The sequence below is a fragment of the Rana temporaria genome, chromosome 6, assembly GCF_905171775.1.
Source record: "Rana temporaria chromosome 6, aRanTem1.1, whole genome shotgun sequence".
NCBI lineage: Eukaryota > Metazoa > Chordata > Amphibia > Anura > Ranidae > Rana > Rana temporaria.
In genome coordinates this window covers 201,070,998-201,091,040 of record NC_053494.1, presented here as the reverse complement: position 1 = coordinate 201,091,040, position 20,043 = coordinate 201,070,998, and the positions used below count along the sequence as shown (strand labels likewise).

The following is a 20,043-nucleotide window of genomic DNA, read 5'->3' as shown; positions in this document are numbered from 1 at the left end:
TATTAACTTTGTTGCCCTTCTCTGGACTCTCTCCAGTTCCCGCACCTCCCCCCTGAGGACTGGTGATCAAAACCGGATGGAATACTCCAGAGGTGGCCACACCAGAGTTTTATGAAGTGGCGGGATTATAGTTTTATCTCTGGAGTATAGCCCCTTTTTTAATATATGATAATATTCTACTAAATTTGCTTGGTGCAGCTTGGCATTGAATGCCATTGCTGAGCCTGTCATCTACTAGGACTAAGTTCCCCAGAAGTTTTCCCCCCTAGCGAGTGCATCACTTTACATCTTTCAAAATTAAACCTCAATTGTCATGTAGTTGCCCACCCCATTCTTTCATTCTGACCCTCACTGTAAGGGGGGCATTCTTTAATCTGACCCCTAAAGAATCCTCTGGGGTAAAGCAGTTCAGCAAGTCTGGTATAAGCTACCGTATTTATCGGCGTATAACACGCACTCCCCCCCCCCCTGAAAATCAGGAGGAAATAGCGCGTGCATGTTATACCGTTACGCCGATCCCTGTTGTCTCTGAGGGAAGAGGAGCGAGCGCCACTAAATTACATAGAGCCGTGCTCTCCTGTGTACCCAACGCTTCATCAGTCGTCAGGCACAGCCACGCCTCCTGGCCCTGAATTGGGCCACTAAACCTACTACACTATTTAGGAGATATTTCCAAAAGACATGCGCCGATGTCTACGGCGCATGTGCCGTAGACAATGGCGCGCAGGCGCACTGAGCATGCTGTTACTAACGGCGATCATGCCGTCAGTGGCGGCACCCGCGCGCATGCGTGGGAGTGACGTAATCGCGGCTCCGGCCAGTCACAGCGGCGGATCCGTGATACGGGGAAGACACTCGGGGAAAGATGTTGGCGATGGAGGAGAGGAACGAGCACCGCTGCGGAGGCTTAGATGTCAGGTAAGTAATACATAATGAGCTACCCACGTGGAAGAAAAATATATTTTAAATATATTTTAAAAAAACATTCTTAATATGTTTTTCCCAAATATATTGACATATATTTGAAATACTAACATTTTGGCCATATTCAATGTATTTCAATATATTTGTGAATATATTATTGAATATTTTAAGAAATATTTTGGAATGCATTGTGAAATATGCTGCAAATATATTCATAAATATATGTTAAATGTACTTCTGAATGCATTTAGTAATATATTTTTGCAGCCATAAATATATTGCAAAGTGCATTTTGGAATGCATTGTGAATATATTCAGACATATATTGCTGAATGCATTCAGAAGTACATTTAACATATATTTATGAATACATTCACAATGCATTCTAAAATGCACTTTGCAATATATTTATGGCTGCAAAAATATATTACTAAATGCATTCAGAAGTACATTTAACATATATTTATGAATATATTTGCAGCATATTTGAATTCCAAAATATATTTAAAATTATATTTAATACTATGGGCCAGATTCACAGCGGAGATACTCCGTCGTATCTCTCAGTATATTATGCATAGATAGCCCTTAGATCCGACAGGTGTAATTGTTTTACACTGTCGGATCTTGGGATGCAATACCGCGGCCGCCGCTGGGTGGAGTTTGCGTCGTATTCCAGCGTCGGGTATGCAAATTAGCAGTTACGGCGATCCACAAAGTTTTTTCGCGTTCGGTACGTCGTCGCTAGTCTAATTTCCCGTCGCAATTTTAGTCGTCGTTTTACCTGCCCTAACTTTACACAGCACACGTATGTGCTGTATAAAGTATGGCCGTCGTTCCCGCGTCGAAATTTAAAAATGTTTTCTTCTTGCGTAAGACGTCCGGGAATACGAAAGTACGCTACGCACGTCGCCGTTCGAAAAAATTACTTCAATTCACGCAAAGCACGGAGGGAATTTCACAAGTAGAGCATGCACAGTAGGTCTGGCGCGGGAGCGCGCCTAATTTAAATGGCGTAAGTTTTCACGCAAGTGCTTGGTGAATCAGGCACTTGCGATGAAAACTTGCGGCGGTGTAACGTATCTACGATACGTTACGCCGCCGCGATTCTACGTGAATCTGGCCCTATATTCACAAATATTTTGAAATACATTGAATATGGCCAAAATTTTAGTATTTCAAATATATTGAAATATATTTGGGAAAAATATATTAAGAATGTTTTTTTTTTAAATATATTTAAAATGTAAATATACTTCTGAATGCAAAATTAAAAAAATACATTCCTATTACATTCTGAAATGCTGTGCATTTATATATTGAATTTTATATATTGTATGTCTATAAAACCAGAAAACATTTGGAAAAAACAATAACACTATTAGCTAGATTCACGTAGGGCGGCGTATGTTTGAGCCGGCGTAGCGTATTTACGCTACGCCGCCGTAAGTTAGAGAGGCAAGTGCTGTATTCACAAAGAACTTGCATCTTAAGTTACGGCGGCGTAGCGTTAATGTGCCGGCCTAAGCGTGCCTAATTAAAATTGTGAAGAGGTGGGCATGTTTTATGCTAATGAATCGTGACCCGACGTGATTGACGTTTTTTACGAACGGTGCATGCGCCGTCCGTGGACATATCCCAGTGCGCATGCTCCAAATTACGCCGCAAAGACTTATTGGTTTCGACGTGAACGTAAATTACGCCCAGCCCCATTCACGGACGACTTACGCAAACGACGAAAAAATTAAAAAATTTGACGCGGGACCGATGTCCATACTTAACATTGGCTGGGCCAGCTTTTTGTTGGACTAACTTTACGCCTGAAAACGCCTTACGTAAACAGCGTATATTTACTGCGACGGGCAAGCGTACGTTCGTTAATAGGCGTATCTCGCTGATTTACGCATTCTAGGCGTAAATCAGCGTACACGCCCCTAGCGGCCGGCGTAAATAGACAGCTAAGATACGACGGCGCCCGCAGTCGTATCTTAGCTACATTTAAGTGTATCTCAATTTGAGAATACAGTTAAATGTACGACGGCGCAGATTCAGAGTTACGACGGCGTATCTACAGATACGCCGGCGTAAACCTCTCTGCTTCTGGCTATATGAATACTAGCTCATTAAGCCTTTTTCTTGCAGGGTTTTTTTTCAGAATTTTTATAAGAGGGTTTACTTCCTCTTTAAAATGAAGGTGCGTGTTATACGCCGATAAATACGGTATATTTGATTCCCATAAAAGGAGACAAAAACAATCTTTTCTCTTAAATAAAATGTTCTTTGAAGACAGTAGGTACTGCATTTCAAAGCATACAACATAAGACCCAGATATTTCAAAGCAGTTGAATGACACCCATAGATGTGGCTAACATGGCCAACCTTGTTTGGAAAATCATAACCGGCTACAAGAAGTTCACCCAGGAATCAGAAACGAAAGTAAACAACTTTGAAGAAATGCTGTGACGTGCTAATCTGGAAAGTGAAACCTTGAGCTTTATAAACCACTTGAAAGCGCAGAGCGTGAGAGTGCAGAATGATCTGTGGACGACTCGGATACTACAGACATGGATTTAGAGGACATGTGTTTAAATTTTCACATTGGTAACATGACTGAAGACGAGGACACGATGGCGGTGGAGGCTCACGTCCGGGCTTTGGCCCTCTTGGGAGATGCTCTGAGAAAAAAAGAATGGCTGCTGCTGGACAGAGAAATCGAATATGAGAAGAGTCAAGAATTGAATCCCAACTGTCCATTTCTCCACCAACAGCTGGTTTTGAATCTCGTCCACAAACTACAGGAGGTCCAACTTCTTAAAAATGGAGATTCGGCTGCCTTGACTCATGTCTATCCATACCCAGACAGTGTCAGTATTGTCCTCGACCAATCATTCTGGGAAAAAAAAGAATATCTGGATCAATGGTCTCGTCCTGGCACCTTGATCTTGGCAGCTAGCCAAATTCTGGGCTACAGAGAAAACATATCGGACACATATGGTGCTGGTACTCTAACCGCCTCTGACATTCATGCTGCCTTTGAAATTTGGATGAACCACAATGGCATCTACAAAAACGGCATTTATTCCTGCTGTGGGGAGGCGCTCAGGGACTCTGTGTGTGAGGAGTCTTCAATGAGGTAAAAAAGAAAAGTTCCATACATGAGGGTCATTTCAATAGAGAAGAAGTACAATTCGGACAACTCTGTTATCGGCTAGCGTGCCCATTAAAGAGGAGCTCCACCCTAAAGTGGAACTCCCGCTGATCGGAACCCTCCCCCCCTCCGGTGTCACATTTGACACCTTTCAGGGGGGAGGGGGGTGCAGATACCCGTCTAAAGACAGGTATTTTCACCCACTTCCGGCCACAGTCTACGGGTAGACTGCGGACATGACGTCACCTCCCGTCCTCCCCCCGTTGTGCTCTGGGAACACTCGGCTCCCAGAACACAGCGGGAGCCAATCACCGGGTGCAGCGCAACTCGCGCATGCACCATAGGGAACCGGGCAGTGAAGCCGGAGCACTTCACTTTCTGGTTCCCTCATTGAGGATGATGGGGGGGCAGCAGAGTGACGAGCGATCGCCCGTCCTCTGCTGCGGACGGCGCTGGACTCCAGGACAGGTAAGTGTGCTGATATTAAAAGTCAACAGCTGCAGTATTTGTAGCTGCTGGCTTTTAATATTTTTTTTTTCAGCGGACATCCTCTTTAACAAAGATGACGTTGACTGCACTGTGTGCTTTAGCGACTAGGGAGGAATGCTGTGCAATGGCAGAGGTGTCAAAGTTTTGTTTTAAAAACGACCAGGTTGCTGAGCTATAGCAGTTTTCATTCCTGTATTTTAGCAAAAAATAATAAAAAATTGAAAAAAATTGGGAACCCTACACTAGAGCATACAGTCAATAAAAGATTTTATTCTGCAGCAAAATCCAACACGTTTTTTTAATTAAAATGGTAAAAAAGAAATAAATAAAATAATAATAATAATAAAAAAAAGAAAAAGTACTGACACCATCCACTGCCCTACTGACACTGTCCACTGCTCTACTGACACCATCAGTATATACAGTATACACATGCACACACACACATTTATATATACAGGTCATTCTCAAAAAATTAGCATATTGTGATAAAGTTCATTATTTTCTGTAATGTACTGATAAACATTAGACTTTCATATATTTTAGATTCATTACACACAACTGAAGTAGTTCAAGCCTTTTTATTGTTTTAATATTGATGATTTTGGCATACAGCTCATGAAAACCCCAAATTCCTATCTCAAAAAATTAGCATATTTCATCCGACCAATAAAAGAAAAGTGTTTTTAATAAAAAAAAAAGTCAACCTTCAAATAATTATGTTCAGTTATGCGCTCAATACTTGGTCGGGAATCCTTTTGCAGAAATGACTGCTTCAATGCGGTGTGGCATGGAGGCAATCAGCCTGTGGCACTGCTGAGGTGTTATGGAGGCCCAGGATGCTTCGGTAGCGGCCTTAAGCTCATCCAGAGTGTTGGGTCTTGCGTCTCTCAACTTTCTCTTCCCAATATCCCACAGATTCTCTATGGGGTTCAGGTCAGGAGAGTTGGCAGGCCAATTGAGCACAGTAATACCATGGTCAGTAAACCATTTACCAGTGGTTTTGGCACTGTGAGCAGGTGCCAGGTCGTGCTGAAAAATGAAATCATCTCCATAAAGCTTTTCAGCAGATGGAAGCATGAAGTGCTCCAAAATCTCCTGATAGCTAGCTGCATTCACCCTGCCCTTGATAAAACACAGTGGACCAACACCAGCAGCTGACATGGCACCCCAGACCATCACTGACTGTGGGTACTTGACACTGGACTTCAGGCATTTTGGCATTTCCCTCTCCCCAGTCTTCCTCCAGACTCTGGCACCTTGATTACCGAATGACATGAAAAATTTGCTTTCATCCGAAAAAAGTACTTTGGACCACTGAGCAACAGTCCAGTGTTGCTTCTCTGTAGCCCAGGTCAGGCACTTCTGCCGCTGTTTCTGGTTCAAAAGTGGCTTGACCTGGGGAATGCGGCACCTGTAGCCCATTTCCTGCACACGCCTGTACATGGTGGCTCTGGATGTTTCTACTCCAGACTCAGTCCACTGCTTCCGCAGGTCCCCCAAGGTCTGGAATCGGTCCTTCTCCACAATCTTCCTCAGGGTCCGGTCACCTCTTCTCGTTGTGCAGCGTTTTCTGCCACACTTTTCCCTTCCCACAGACTTCCCACTGAGGTGCCTTGATACAGCACTCTGGAAACAGCCTATTCGTTCAGAAATTTCTTTCTGTGTCTTACCCTCTTGCTTGAGGGTGTCAATGATGGCCTTCTGGACAGCAGTCAGGTCGGCAGTCTTACCCATGATTGCGGTTTGGATTAATGAACCAGGCTGGGAGTTTTTAAAAGCCTCAGGAATCTTTTGCAGGTGTTTAGAGTTAATTAGTTGATTCAGATGATTAGGTTAAGAGCTTGTTTAGAGAACCTTTTCATGATATGCTAATTTTTTGAGATAGGAATTTGGGGTTTTCATGAGCTGTATGCCAAAATCATCAATATTAAAACAATAAAAAGGCTTGAACTACTTCAGTTGTGTGTAATGAATCTAAAATATATGAAAGTCTAATGTTTATCAGTACATTACAGAAAATAATGAACTTTATCACAATATGCTAATTTTTTGAGAATGACCTGTATATATATTTGAGCTTTAAGGCGCACACCCTAATGCAATAGTCTGTGCACACCTATGCTCTCCGCTCATCAGGGCTAAAATAACAAAAACTAGGGTTGTCCCGATACCGATACTAGTATCGGTATCGGGACCGATTCCGAGTTTTTTCGGCGGTACTCAGACGCCGATACCCCGCCCCGATACACAAATAGAATACTTGCCACCCCCCGTCCCCCCCCCCCCCGCCGACCGCCGCAACCGAAGCCGCAATCCGCCGCCGTTACGCCGCATCCCCGCTACCGCCGACTGTGTAATACGGGCGGGAACATTACAGCTTTGAATCGCTGTAATGATTTGCGCATAGACACTCCCCCTTGCTCGGGTGAACTGTCCAATCCCGAGCAAGGGGGAGTGTCTATACGCAGCGCGGGGCCAATCATTACAGCGATTCAAAGCTGTAACGTTCCCGGCGTATTACACAGTCGGCGGCAGCGGGGATGCAGGTAAGTGGAACATGGCTGGATGGGGGGAGACGATGGCTGGATGGGGGCAGACCAGGGCTCGAGTCCTGCGGGAACGTTTGCAGGACTCGAGCAGACGCATTGTGACAGGCAGCGAATTTACTACTGTACCCGAGTCCTGTCTCCTTCCGTCCTTTTCTGTCACCACGGCAACACCCACGCTCCCGATGACGTCATACGAGTGCGCCCGGCTTGTCCCGCCAATTGCTACACATCCATCGCAGAGGCTCCTGCCCAGTGCCCAGCTCAGCTACTTCCATCGCCTCCCGCCCGGTCCAGGTCCCTCCAGGTCCTTGCTGCATTGCTGTACCCTCTTTGGGAACACACGAACGCGCTCAGACACTCGACTGGAGGACTTCTCACAACAGAGGTACCCTTGAGTTACTGAGCTGTTGTAAAAAGTGCAATGTGCAAGAAAATAGCCAAAAGTTCCAAATCTTATGTGCTGTTGCTAAAAAAATGTGGAACAAAAAAAAGTGCTATGTGCAAACCTTATTATTATTATAGTAACTTAACTTGCCAGCAAGTACTATAGCAATGGTAAAGTGAAAATACAGAACAAACAAGTCCTTAATAACACAAATGCTAAATATGATAAAAGTGCCAAAACAACTGTGCAAAGCATGTGTGGCAATCCAACTGATGCAGTACAAAATAACTTATTTCATGATAAAGTATATAGCAATCATTCAAAAATGTGAAAGTCCATTGGATATGTGCTGAATGTGGTGACGGTATCTTCTCTATAATATCCACACTGTGAGATAGTGAATGGGTGGCCCGTTACCTCACTGCTGTGAGGTTACAGCATGTAAAGTGAACCCACTCCTGATCCTGTTTTAACCGTGCTGTGTAATGTAAAGGGGGTCCAGAGGTGCTGTGTAATGTAAAGGGGGTCCAGTGATGCAGGGTGCTGTGTAATGAAAAGGGGGTCCAGAGGTGCTGTGTAATGAAAAGGGGGTCCAGTGATGCATGGTGCTATGTAATGTAAAAGGGTGTGAAATATATATGCATATGAGCGTATCTTTTTTTTTTTTTTTTTTTTGGGTGGGGGAGTGGATCTTGGGTGGGAGTTCCCACACTTTTTTCCCCAGGACTTGACCCCTGGGGCAGACGATGGCTGCATGGGGGCAGACGATGGCTGCATGGGGGCAGACGATGGCTGCATGGGGGCAGACGATGGCTGGATGGGGGGGAGACATGGCTGGATGGGGGGATACATGGCTGCATGGGGGGGATACATGGCTGGATGGGGGGAGACATGGCTGGATGGGGGGGAGACATGGCTGGATGGGGGGGAGACATGGCTGGATGGGGGGATACATGGCTGCATGGGGGGGATACATGGCTGGATGGGGGGAGACATGGCTGGATATGGGGGGAGACATGGCTGGATGGGGGGGAGACATGGCTGGATGGGGGGGAGACATGGCTGCATGGGGGGGATACATGGCTGGATGGGGGGAGACATGGCTGGATGGGGGGGAGACATGGCTGGATGGGGGGGAGACATGGCTGGATGGGGGGATACATGGCTGCATGGGGGGGATACATGGCTGGATGGGGGGAGACATGGCTGGATATGGGGGGAGACATGGCTGGATGGGGGGGGAGACATGGCTGGATGGGGGGGAGACATGGCTGGATGGGGGGGGACGATGGCTGGATGGGGGGAGACGATGGCTGGATGGGGGGAGACGATGGCTGGATGGGGGGAGACATGGCTGGATGGGGGGAGACATGAATGGATGGGGGGGTACATGGCTGGATGGGGGGGATACATGGCTGGATGGGGGGGAGACATGGCTGGATGGGGGGGAGACATGGCTGGATGGGGGGGATACATGACTGGATGGGGGGGATACATGGCTGCATCTGTGGGGGGACATGGCTGCATTTGGGGACACATTTAAAAAAAGTATCGGTATTGGCGACTACTTGAAAAAAAGTATCGGTACTTGTACTCAGTCCTAAAAAAGTGGTATCGGGACAACCCTAACAAAAACAATAAAGAAAAGAATAAAAAAACACATATATATATATATTTGTATAGTGCCCGATCCCCTGCGCTACTATGTGTAAACAAAAACTAGAGGGTGTAAATGTATATAGACGTGGGGCTTGCTGCTAAACACATGTTCTCCCACATAAATTTAGAACCAAAATAGTGAACCGCTACCCCTCTACCATACAGTGCTTGGTACATATATATGTTTCGCCTGGCTACTTTCAGAGCCGGTGCTATGGTAAATTTAGGGGAAAGTTCAGAGAAACAGTTAGCTCTGAATTAGTTTGACTGTTTAAATTTGGGTCTCTGCTCTAGCTTGGCTGTGCTGTGGGCTAACCTTTTGTCTGGGGACTCCCGTCACCCCCCCCCCGGACGGCAGGTGGCAGCAGTGGGGTCAAGTGAGTCTAAGTATCACTCCCTAGCAGCCAGTCAGGTGTGGGCCGCTTCGCTGTGCATGCTGGGGAGGGGTATAAAGGGGGCAGATGCCATTGCCTCGAGGTTCTTCTTCCTCGTGTGGCGCCCACCATTGGGGAAGCCACTCCACGACACCCCCGATCGCTCAGCCCTGGCGCCTCCATCCTGGAGGCGCCTTACGGCTTCACTGCCTGTTTCCTACTGCGCATGTGCGACTCGTGCGGTGCTTTATGAATGGACAGCTGCCTCCTGGGATATACACAGTTCCCAGAAGGCAGCGCGCCCCATTCACCATAAGACACTGTGACGGAGGACGAGGCAGAAGATCCACCGCAGAGGAGGAAGAGGCAGAAGAGCTAGTTCCGCATAGCAACCGCCCTTTCTGGTGAGTATAAAAAGGATTTTTTTTCAATTTTTTTTTGGGGGGGGGGGGGGACAGGGTGGTCCTAGGCTGCTTCCGCCGCCATCCTCGTGAGGTAATCAGGAAGTGAAGCCTTGTGGCTTCACTGCCCGATTCCCTACTGCGCATGCGCGAGTATCACGGCGCACCGTTACTGGTCCTCGCTCTCTCCTGGGAACAGTGTTTCCCAGAAGACAGCGGGGGGGGGGGGGGTTGTTTGAAGGGGTGGACTCTCGTGGGAGTCAGAACCCGGAGGTGGTGTAAATACCTGCACCCCCCTGAAAGGTGCTACATGTGACACCAGAGGGGGGGGGGGAGGGATCCAAAAAGCGCAGGTTCACTTTTTGTGTGAACCTCCGCTTTAAGACTTCTATTACATTAATTTTTTATTGTGTTTTGGCTAAAGTATTTTCCTCCTAGCCATAGGTGATTCTGATCTACTATATTCATAACAAAATTAAATATTGACTAGTGTTGGGCCCATTAAAAAAAAAAATGAAAGAGCTATCAGACACGCAGATATCATGTTATGATTTGCCAGGTAATGTATTGTGTCAGGGCGTGTAAGCAGTACGGGGGACTTGCCCGTCAATCTATACTTCCTTATAGAGTGATATAACAATGATAAATATTCAGTAGCAAAGTTCAGGTCTTTTTAGTGTCCTGTGACAGCAAGTCCTAACCACCAGTTCTCCTCCCTCGGAAAGTCCCAGGGTTATTATCAGTATAATTATTTAAAATACCAATAAATGCAAAAGTTGGCATACCTTTTTTTTATTGACTTACATAACTTACATAGGTCATTCAAATTTCACATGTTGGTAGAGTATAGCTGGCCATACATGGTTTATTTATTTTTGTTCAGCCAGCAGGCTGAATAAAAAAACAAAGCCGATTCCTTCATCCACACATTTGAGTTGGATGGGGGAATCCTCCCGGCTGCACTATTTTATTCTAACAGCGTGGAGACTTCTTTTGGTGGTACTTAATCACTGCTGGGTTTTAAAAAAAAATCCTCGAATATAAATAAATATAGCGCAAAAAATTAAAACCGCAGAGGTGACCAAATACCACCAAAAGAAAGCTCTATTTGTGGGAAAAAAAGGACGCCAATTTTGTTTGGGAGCCACGTCGCACGACGGCGCAATTGTCTGTTAAAGCGATGCAGTCCCGAATTGTAAAAACCCCTTGGGTCATTTACAGCATATTGGTCCGGTCCTTAAGTGGTTAAGATAAAAAAGAAAAAAAATTCTTTTACAAACCCTTTAAGTACTCAGTATCAGCAAGTACTTGACTGAAATTTTCAGTACTCGTACTCGCCAATAAAAATCCAGTATCAATACCCCTAATGTATATATATATATATATATATATATATATATATATATATATATATATATATATATATATATATATATATATATATATATATGAAATATCATAAGTGTCTAATTTTTAAAGTGGAATTAAACCCATCAATTTAACAGTTTTTCCCAAAACCGTTACATACAAGGCATGCTGTGAATGATAACTGTTGCAGGTGCTTGTTCTGTCAACCAAACTGTTAAGCCATCAAATGGCTGGTGTCATGCCTGATCACATGTGCAGCTCCATAACAGCAGCAGATCAAACAGAGGGTACAATGGCAGCTTCCTTGGCTGTAAAGGATAGGAGGGTTTAGTTCCGCTTTAAGTTCCCTCATCAGAGTCACATGCCTGACATCACTTTCTTATAAAAGCAATGGAACTTGGTCAAGGGCCTGCATGGTCCAGTCCTTCCCCGTGTTAAAAAAAAACCCTCATAAATCCCCATAGCCAAACAGGAAGTGAGAGGAAATCTCAAGGCAGGTCTTAAACAGGAAGGGGTGTGACCTTGACAGGAAGGGTGGATCATATTTAAATTAGGGGGTGCACGAGTTTAGTCAGGCCTAGGGCAGCACAAAACCTAAATACACCACTGGCTGGAGTCCCATTATAGTCTTGAACAATAGCTACAGAATGCCAAATCTGTCTTTAGTTATAAACAGGAGCTTCTATTGAACTAAACAATTTATGTTTTCTCTTTAGCCATTCTTTGCTTCCCTATATGAATAAATCTGATGAGACAGACCTGAAGAAGGCAACTCTGAAGATCCTCTGGGATTGCCAGAAGAAGTGCCTCCTGGTGGAACCTTTAGAAGAGCCACAAGCTCTACTGACCTTACCCAAGTTCCCAATCATCACGAAAAGTCTGGTGGAAGAACTCATAGAAAAGCTTCAACAAGTAAAATTTAAATGTGACACCAGAGCCAACGGTATCAAGATAGCCTACACCGATCCCAGAACCAGGAACATCATTTATGTGGGCAACCTCTTCTGGAAAGAGAAAGATTACCTCGGCAGAGGATCCCGCCTGGGCACAATAATCCTTTGTGTTGCGCAACTGCTTGGATACCCACATCTTTTTGATGGTGCCACCAAAGACGTTACATCAGAGACGACAGCGGAACATCAAGGGTCCAATTCACCAAGATCCTTAAAAGAAAACCTAAACAAAAATATTCACAATCATAATAGAGATTCTCCTCTTCCCTTAAAAAATTCCACCCCCTCAAACACTGGAGACCCACTCTTCAACAAATCTGAGACCTACGGCGAATTCAAAAACACAGCAGATACAATTTGTGCCGCATTTGAAATATGGATGAGCCACAAGGGAAGCTATGAGAATAGATCATACACTTGTTGTATGGAGACTGCTCGGCACTCGGTGTGCAAAAACTCCGTTATGAGATCGTGTTTAAATGAACTACAATTATGTTTAAAGGATTTTAAAGAAGAGAAGGTAACCTGCAGACCATAAGGCCCCTTTCACACGGACACGTTTCTCAGGCGGTTTAGCGCTAAAAATAGAGCTGCTATACCGCCTGAAAAAATCGTGCCCAGCAGTCTTCAGTGTGAAAGCCCGAAGGCTTTTACACTGAAGCGGTGCGCTAGCAGGACCGCTCCAAAAGTCCTGCTAGCCGCATCTTTGGAGCGGTATAGGAGCGGGGTGTTTACCGCTCCTTCTCATTGAAATCAATGGGAAACCGTGATAATACCGCCGGCAATGTGCCTCTGCAAGGACCACGGTTCTGGAATGCTCTACCCACGACCATCCGCTTGGAAGAAAACCATCAGGTTTTTAGGAAAAAACTGAAGACCCACCTCTTCTGAAAGACCTGTACAACTCTGGAAGCCAGCGCCTTGAGGCGATTAAGTTTGCATTTGTTTGCGCTATATAAGTTTCTCACTCACTCACTCGCAGAGGCGCATTGCGGGCGGTATTAACCCTTTTTCGGCCGCTAGCGGGGGTTTAAAAAATTATACTAAATATTGTCCCGACTCCTTTTATGTTGATGTTTCCTTTGCCTCCTACGGTTTAAAGGGGTTGTAAAGGAAATTTTTTTTTTTCATAATAAGCATCCTTTACCTGCAGACATACCTCTTTTCACTTCCTCATTGTTCGTTTTTGCTCAGAAGTTGCTCTATTTCTTCTCTGTTCACTTCCTGATTGTCTGATTTTACTGACCACCGTGATGGGAGGCTTTACTGCGGTGGTCAGTGATGTGCTCACCCCCTCCTGGGAACTACATCTGTGCGGCAGGATGCTCTCTACATGTTAGAGACTTCAAGGAGGTGTGAATTACTGGGTGTGCCGCAATGCATACTGGGAAATGTAGTTCTTACATGAACAAACGATGCAAACCAGGAAGTGAATGAGAGAACAGAAACTAGAATGCCGGAGGTGATATAGATGAAGGAATTAAAATAGGTATTTACTCGTTTTTTAACAGAATCATTACACTATTCTGTCTACCTTGCAGACATTAATTTTAGGCAAAACAATTTTTTTCTTTAGTGACCCTTTAAGGCTCCATGCACACTTAAGCTAAAAAAAAAAAGCTATTAAAAAAACGCCAGTAGCTTTGCAGGGAGCCTTTGGCTCCATGCACACTGGAATAAAACCCGTTGCTTCTACAGGAGTTTTGTGTTCTGCCTGTAGAAGAAACTCAATGTTACCATTTGTGTCCATACGCATAAGGACGTTTACAGGCATATTTTTGAGAACAACGTTTAGAGGCAGGAAAAAAAAAACCTTCTCATTCACGTTTCTGATTGGAGCTCACTGGCAGAAAAAACGTAAAACTCTCCTAAACTTTGTACAAAAAATGCTCCATATGGAAGTTTTTTACTCCAAAATGAACAGACTTTTTTTAAGCCCTGTGTGCATGGAGCCTTTCAACGTTTTTTAGCGTTTTGCAATAGCGTTTTTCAGTGTAGCGTATTTTAGCTTTTTTTCAATGGATAAAAAATGGCACGTTTTGCGTTTTTTCTCGCCGAAAAACGTCACTTTGAACGCAAATTTCGGGCGTTCAGAAAAAAGCCAATAAACTGCAAAGCTCATTAACACAAAAAAAACGCCCAGGTGTGCATGGGCACATAGGCTAACATAGAGTTCACTTTATGGGCTTTTTTTAAAAAAAGACCAAAACGCCAATAAACTCCAGTTTATCAGCTTCAGTGTGCATGGAGCCCAATGCACGGTCGTTTTTCGGCATGAAAAAAAACGTTGTTTTTCAGCATGTCCAAAAAAACTGAAGTTTTTCCAATTTCATCATTAAAAACGATGTTGCCCACACACCATCGTTTTTGAAAAATGATGAACAAAGCGCGGTGACGTACAACGCCACTCTGAAGGGGAAGTTCTATTCGCCTTTGGGCCGCTTTTAGCTGATTCCGTGTTAGTAAAAGACGATTCGCACTTTTTTGTCTGTTACAGCGTGATGAATGTGCTTACTCCATTATGAATGGTAGTTTTACCAGAACGAGCGTTCCCGTCTCATAACTCGCTTCTGGGCATGCACGGGTTTAAAACGTCGTTTTAGCCCACACACGATAATTTTTTACAACCCGAAATACTACATTTTCAGAAGCCGAAAACCGACGTGAAGCCCACACACGATCATTTTAAATGACGTTTTTTTTTAATGCCGAAAAAGGACTGTGTGTACGCGGCATCAGAGTGTGTTGCAGCAACGTACATAAAGGCTCCATGCACACTGGGCTTAAAAAAACATCTGTTCTTTCTGGAGTAAGAAACGTTTATATAGAGCATTTTTTGTACAAAGTTTAGATGAGTTTAACGTTTTTTCTGCCAGTGAGCCCCAATCAAACGCGAATGAGAAGGTTTTTTTTTCCTGCCTCTAAACGTTGTTCTCAAAAATATGCCTGTAAACGTCCTTATGTGTATGGACACAAAGGGTAACATTGAGTTGCTTCTACAGGCAGAACACAAACCTCCTGTAGAATAGACATGTGCAATTCGTTTAGTTTCTAATTCGTTTAACGAAAATTCAGAAATTCGTTAATTCCGAATTTTCGCATTAACAAATTTATTTCCGAATGTTCAAACTTCCGAAAATTTTGAATTTCCGAAATTGACGTATTTCCGAATTATTAATTTCAGCATTTCGGAAATGCGTACATTTTTGAATTTTCGAATTTTCTCTCATTTAGAATTTTCCGAATTTTTCACTTTTGAATTTTCGAAAATGAAAAATTCGAAAATTCGAAATTGTAACATTCAAAAATCTAAAGTTCGAAAATCTAAAGTTCGAAAATGGGAAATTTCCGAATTTTTAGAATTTCCGTTTTTTTTTTTCATTTTTGTTTAATTCGTTTTTTTCGGAAATTTCTTTTTTTCTTTTTCGGAAATCTGAAAATTCAGAATTTTCTATTTTCCCGAAAATAATTTTTTTTTTTTAATTTCCCGAATTTCCGAAAAAAAATTAAACGAAAATAACAAAAACGAAAAAAAAAACGAGTGTGTATTCCAGTGTGCAGTTGTATTATTGTACAGTGATCCAATAAACAATTATAATAGAATGAAAACCTACATAAAATATATTATGAATAAAGTGCTTCCAAAATATTCTGATATTGTTGAGAAAAAGTCAGACACCACTCCTTGGTATGATTAACCACTTCAGGCCCAGGCCAATTCTGACACTTCGCTCCTACATGTAAAAAATTATCTTTTTTTGCAAGAAAATTACATAGAAATCCCAAAACACTATATACAGTGCCTTGCGAAAGTATTCGGCCCCCTTGAACTTTGCGACCTTTTGCCACATTTCAGCCTTCAAACATACCGGTAGATATAAAACTGAATTTTTTTTTGAAGAATCAACAACAAGTGGGACACAATCATGAAGTGGAACGAAATTTATTGGATATTTCAAACGTAAAAAAAAAAAAAACACTGAAAAATTGGGCGTGCAAAATTATTCAGCCCCTTTACTTTCAGTGCAGCAAACTCTCTCCAGAAGTTCAGTGAGGATCTCTGAATGATCCAATGTTGACCTAAATGACCAATGATGATAAATAGAATCCACCTGAGTGTAATCAAGTCTCCGTATAAATGCACCTGCACTGTGATAGTCTCAGAGGTCCGTTTAAAGCGCAGAGAGCATCATGAAGAACAAGGAACACACCAGGCAGGTCCGAGATACTGTTGTGGAGAAGTTTAAAGCCGGATTTGGATACAAAAAGATTTCCCAAGCTTTAAACATCCCAAGGAGCACTGTGCAAGCGATAATATTGAAATGGAAGGAGTATCAGACCACTGCAAATCTACAAAGACCTGGCCGTCCCTCTAAACTTTCAGCTCATACAAGGAGAAGACTGATCAGAGATGCAGCCAAGAGGCCCATGATCACTCTGGATGAACTGCAGAGATCTACAGCTGGGGTGGGAGACTCTGTCCATAGGACAACAATCAGTCGTATACTGCACAAATCTGGCCTTTATGGAAGAGTGGCAAGAAGAAAGCCATTTCTTAAAGATATCCATAAAAAGTGTCGTTTAAAGTTTGCCACAAGCCACCTGGGAGACGCACCAAACATGTGGAAGAAGGTGCTCTGGTCAGATGAAACCAAAATCAAACTTTTTGGCAACAATGCAAAAACGTTATGTTTGGCGTAAAAGCAACACAGCTCATCACCCTGAACACACCATCCCCACTGTCAAACATGGTGGTGGCAGCATCATGGTTTGGGCCTGCTTTTCTTCAGCAGGGACAGGGACGATGGTTAAAATTGATGGGAAGATGGATGGAGCCAAATACAGGACCATTCTGGAAGAAAACCTGATGGAGTCTGCAAAAGACCTGAGACTGGGACGGAGATTTGTCTTCCAACAAGACAATGATCCAAAACATAAAGCAAACTCTACAACGGAATGGTTCACAAATAAACATATCCAGGTGTTAGAATGGCCAAGTCAAAGTCCAGACCTGAATCCAATCGAGAATCAGTGGAAAGAACTGAAAACTGCTGTTCACAAACGCTCTCCATCCAACCTCACTGAGCTCGAGCGGTTTTGCAAGGAGGAATGGGCAAAAATTTCAGTCTCTCGATGTGCAAAACTGATGGAGACCTACCCCAAGCGACTTACAGCTGTAATCGCAGCAAAAGGTGGCGCTACAAAGTATTAACTTAAAGGGGTGGTTCCCCTAAAAATAAACTTTTGACATTGCATTTGCTACATTAATTACAATTAGAATCGGCTGGTTTTATTGAAAAAATACCTCCGTACGTAGCATTTGCTATATTCGTTCCCACCGCCACTTCCGGGTACGATGCTGGCGGTGGGCGTTCCTAATTGATGGACAGTCATCCGAACAACGCATCCATCGCGTCACGAGATGCCGAAAGTCGATGCGCATGCGCCGTATAGAGCAGCACCGACGTTCGGCTTCTTTCGGCATCTCGTGACGCGATGGATGCGTCGGTCGGATGCCTGTCCATCAATTAGGAACGCCCACCGCCAGCATCGTACCCGGAAGTGGCGGTGGGAACGAATATAGCAAACGCTACGTACGGAGGTATTTTTTCAATAAAACCAGCCGATTCTAATTGTAATTAATGTAGCAAATGCAATGTCAAACGTTTATTTTTAGGGGAACCACCGCTTTAAGGGGGCTGAATAATTTTGCACCCCCAATTTTTCAGTTTTTTATTTGTTAAAAAAAGTTTGAAATATCCAATAAATTTCGTTCCACTTCATGATTGTGTCCCACTTGTTGTTGATTCTTCAAAAAAAAAATTACAGTTTTATATCTTTATGTTTGAAGCCTGAAATGTGGCAAAAGGTCGCAAAGTTCAAGGGGGCCGAATACTTTGCAAGGCACTGTATGTTTTCGTTAGCAAAGACCCTAAATAATACAATGGCGGTCATCGCAACTTTTTATCTCGCACAGTAATTTTTCAAACGCGTTTCATGCTTTAAAAAAAAATGCTTTACTAAAATACTTGCCATTCCATGTTCTGTGGAAGAGCAGATATAGTGAATTCAGGCTCCTAGAATTTTCTGAACAAAGTTCCACTTTAAATTAAAACGGTGCCGCTCAAAAGCCCTAGAATGTTGCTCCAACCGGCTCCTCGGCTTCCTGGTATACTCGCCTCGCTGGGAGTGAAACCAGACCTTCACCCTCATTCTTCAAATCCCCCCTCAGTGTTATTTTACTTCCTTCTGTATCAGAATTTTATGGTGTATTTTGTTCCTGTAAATACCTACTGGTCCTTCTGCATTTCTTAAGGTGATAATATCTAAGCCTCCCGGTACAAAACTTAACCGGCAGAGCTCAAATGCTCTAGAATGTTGCTTCAACCGACTCCTACTGCATCCAGGTGCTGGTCAGGCTGTACACAGGGGACAAGCTGCACATGCTCACTATGGTATTGCTAGAGAGGTTGTTTTTTTTGGGGGGGGGGGGGGGGGAAGGGTGTGTGTGATTAGCACTGTCCAGACAGAGGGTCAGGGGTCATGTAGGATGAAAACTCCTCCTACAAGCTTTAACCAGACACTTAAAGAAGTCACAAGACTGCTATATACCGCTGTGATACATTTGCCTATATGTCTCAGTTTACTGCTCCCTGCTAGCCAGGTTATTGATGTGCTAATGTCCCCTCACTATTTCTAAAGGTTAATTGATCTATTGTGTTGTGTGAAGGAGAGCTGGGTTTAAGTGGCTTGTGTTAATTATTCTGATTGCTTCATTGTGGTAATTATCTCTCTATATGCGGGGTCGAGCGGTCTGGTTGATGTATTCAGTACAGCTAGTGCTCAGCGTCATTGATGTCATTGTCTAAAGAAAATGTGTTTCAGCATCGGCCCCGTCGTGTCTACCTACTCATCTGTATGGAAGCCCCAGTGTGAGGGGGGCGGAGATTTGTCATTGTAACAGTTTTGGAAATGACATATAAGCTGTGTGTTATAACATTAAAGTCTGTGTTGTTCAAGCAGTAAGCTGGTCTCATGTGTGGCTTTCTGGGCGATTCCAGGGATATCCCTCCTCGTGGAATATTGGGGTGATTTTCGTTATGGGAAGAAGGGAACGTTGACGGGGATATCATACCGATACCGTCACAATTGGTTGGTAGCAGTGGGATTTTTCCCTTCTATTCCCCTTCACACCCGGATTCCAAGCAGACACTGGAAGAACTACTGGAAGTTCGTGGAAGGATTGCTAGCAACAAAACCAAGCGGGTCATCATAGCAGAATCAATGGAGCTAGACCAGGAGGACGGGATTGCAGCAACGCCAGCAGTACAAGAGATGGAGACACCAGTGATTCAGGAGGAGGAATCGCCAGCCAACAAGCTAATGAGAGAGAAGCTAGCGTGGTTCGGCCCGAACCCAACGCCAGATGTGGTACTGAAAGTGATGGACCTGTTAGCGAAGGAGGCTAAAGAAATAAGAGACGCGGAGCTACAGAAGGCTAACCAAATAAGGGACGCAGAACTACAGAAGGATAAACAAATAAGAGACGCAGAGCTACAGGAGGATAAACAAATAAGGGACGCAGAACTACAGAAGGATAAACAAATAAGGGACGCAGAACTACAGTTAAAACTGGCAGCAGTCCAACAAGCAGCCGCACATTCTCCAAACAGTGAGTACAGCACAGCAGACGCAAGGAAGATTCCGTTTAGCACTTTTAAAGCTTTTGATGAAAAGGACTGTGAGATTGATAACTTCCTGGCGGATTTTGAGCGACAATGTAACCTGCA

General features: G+C 43.8%; 1 protein-coding gene across 1 annotated transcript; it reads left to right on the top strand.

The window, feature by feature from the left end:
* The first annotated feature begins 3,304 nt into the window (after positions 1 to 3,304).
* On the top strand, positions 3,305 to 12,821 carry LOC120944162. The gene is made up of 2 exons (XM_040358087.1): positions 3,305 to 4,057; positions 12,017 to 12,821. Exons 1-2 carry the CDS (start codon positions 3,489 to 3,491, stop codon positions 12,789 to 12,791), a joined length of 1,344 nt encoding a protein of 447 aa, XP_040214021.1. The 5' UTR covers positions 3,305 to 3,488; the 3' UTR covers positions 12,792 to 12,821.
* The last annotated feature ends 7,222 nt before the right edge of the window (positions 12,822 to 20,043 follow it).

Coding starts and splice junctions, on each gene's coding strand:
- LOC120944162 (XM_040358087.1), top strand. CDS start 3,489: ATGGATTTAGAGGACATGTGTTTAAATTTTCACATTGGTAACATGACT. Junction 4,058..12,016: donor TGTGAGGAGTCTTCAATGAG/GTAAAAAAGAAA, acceptor TTTTCTCTTTAG/CCATTCTTTGCTTCCCTATA.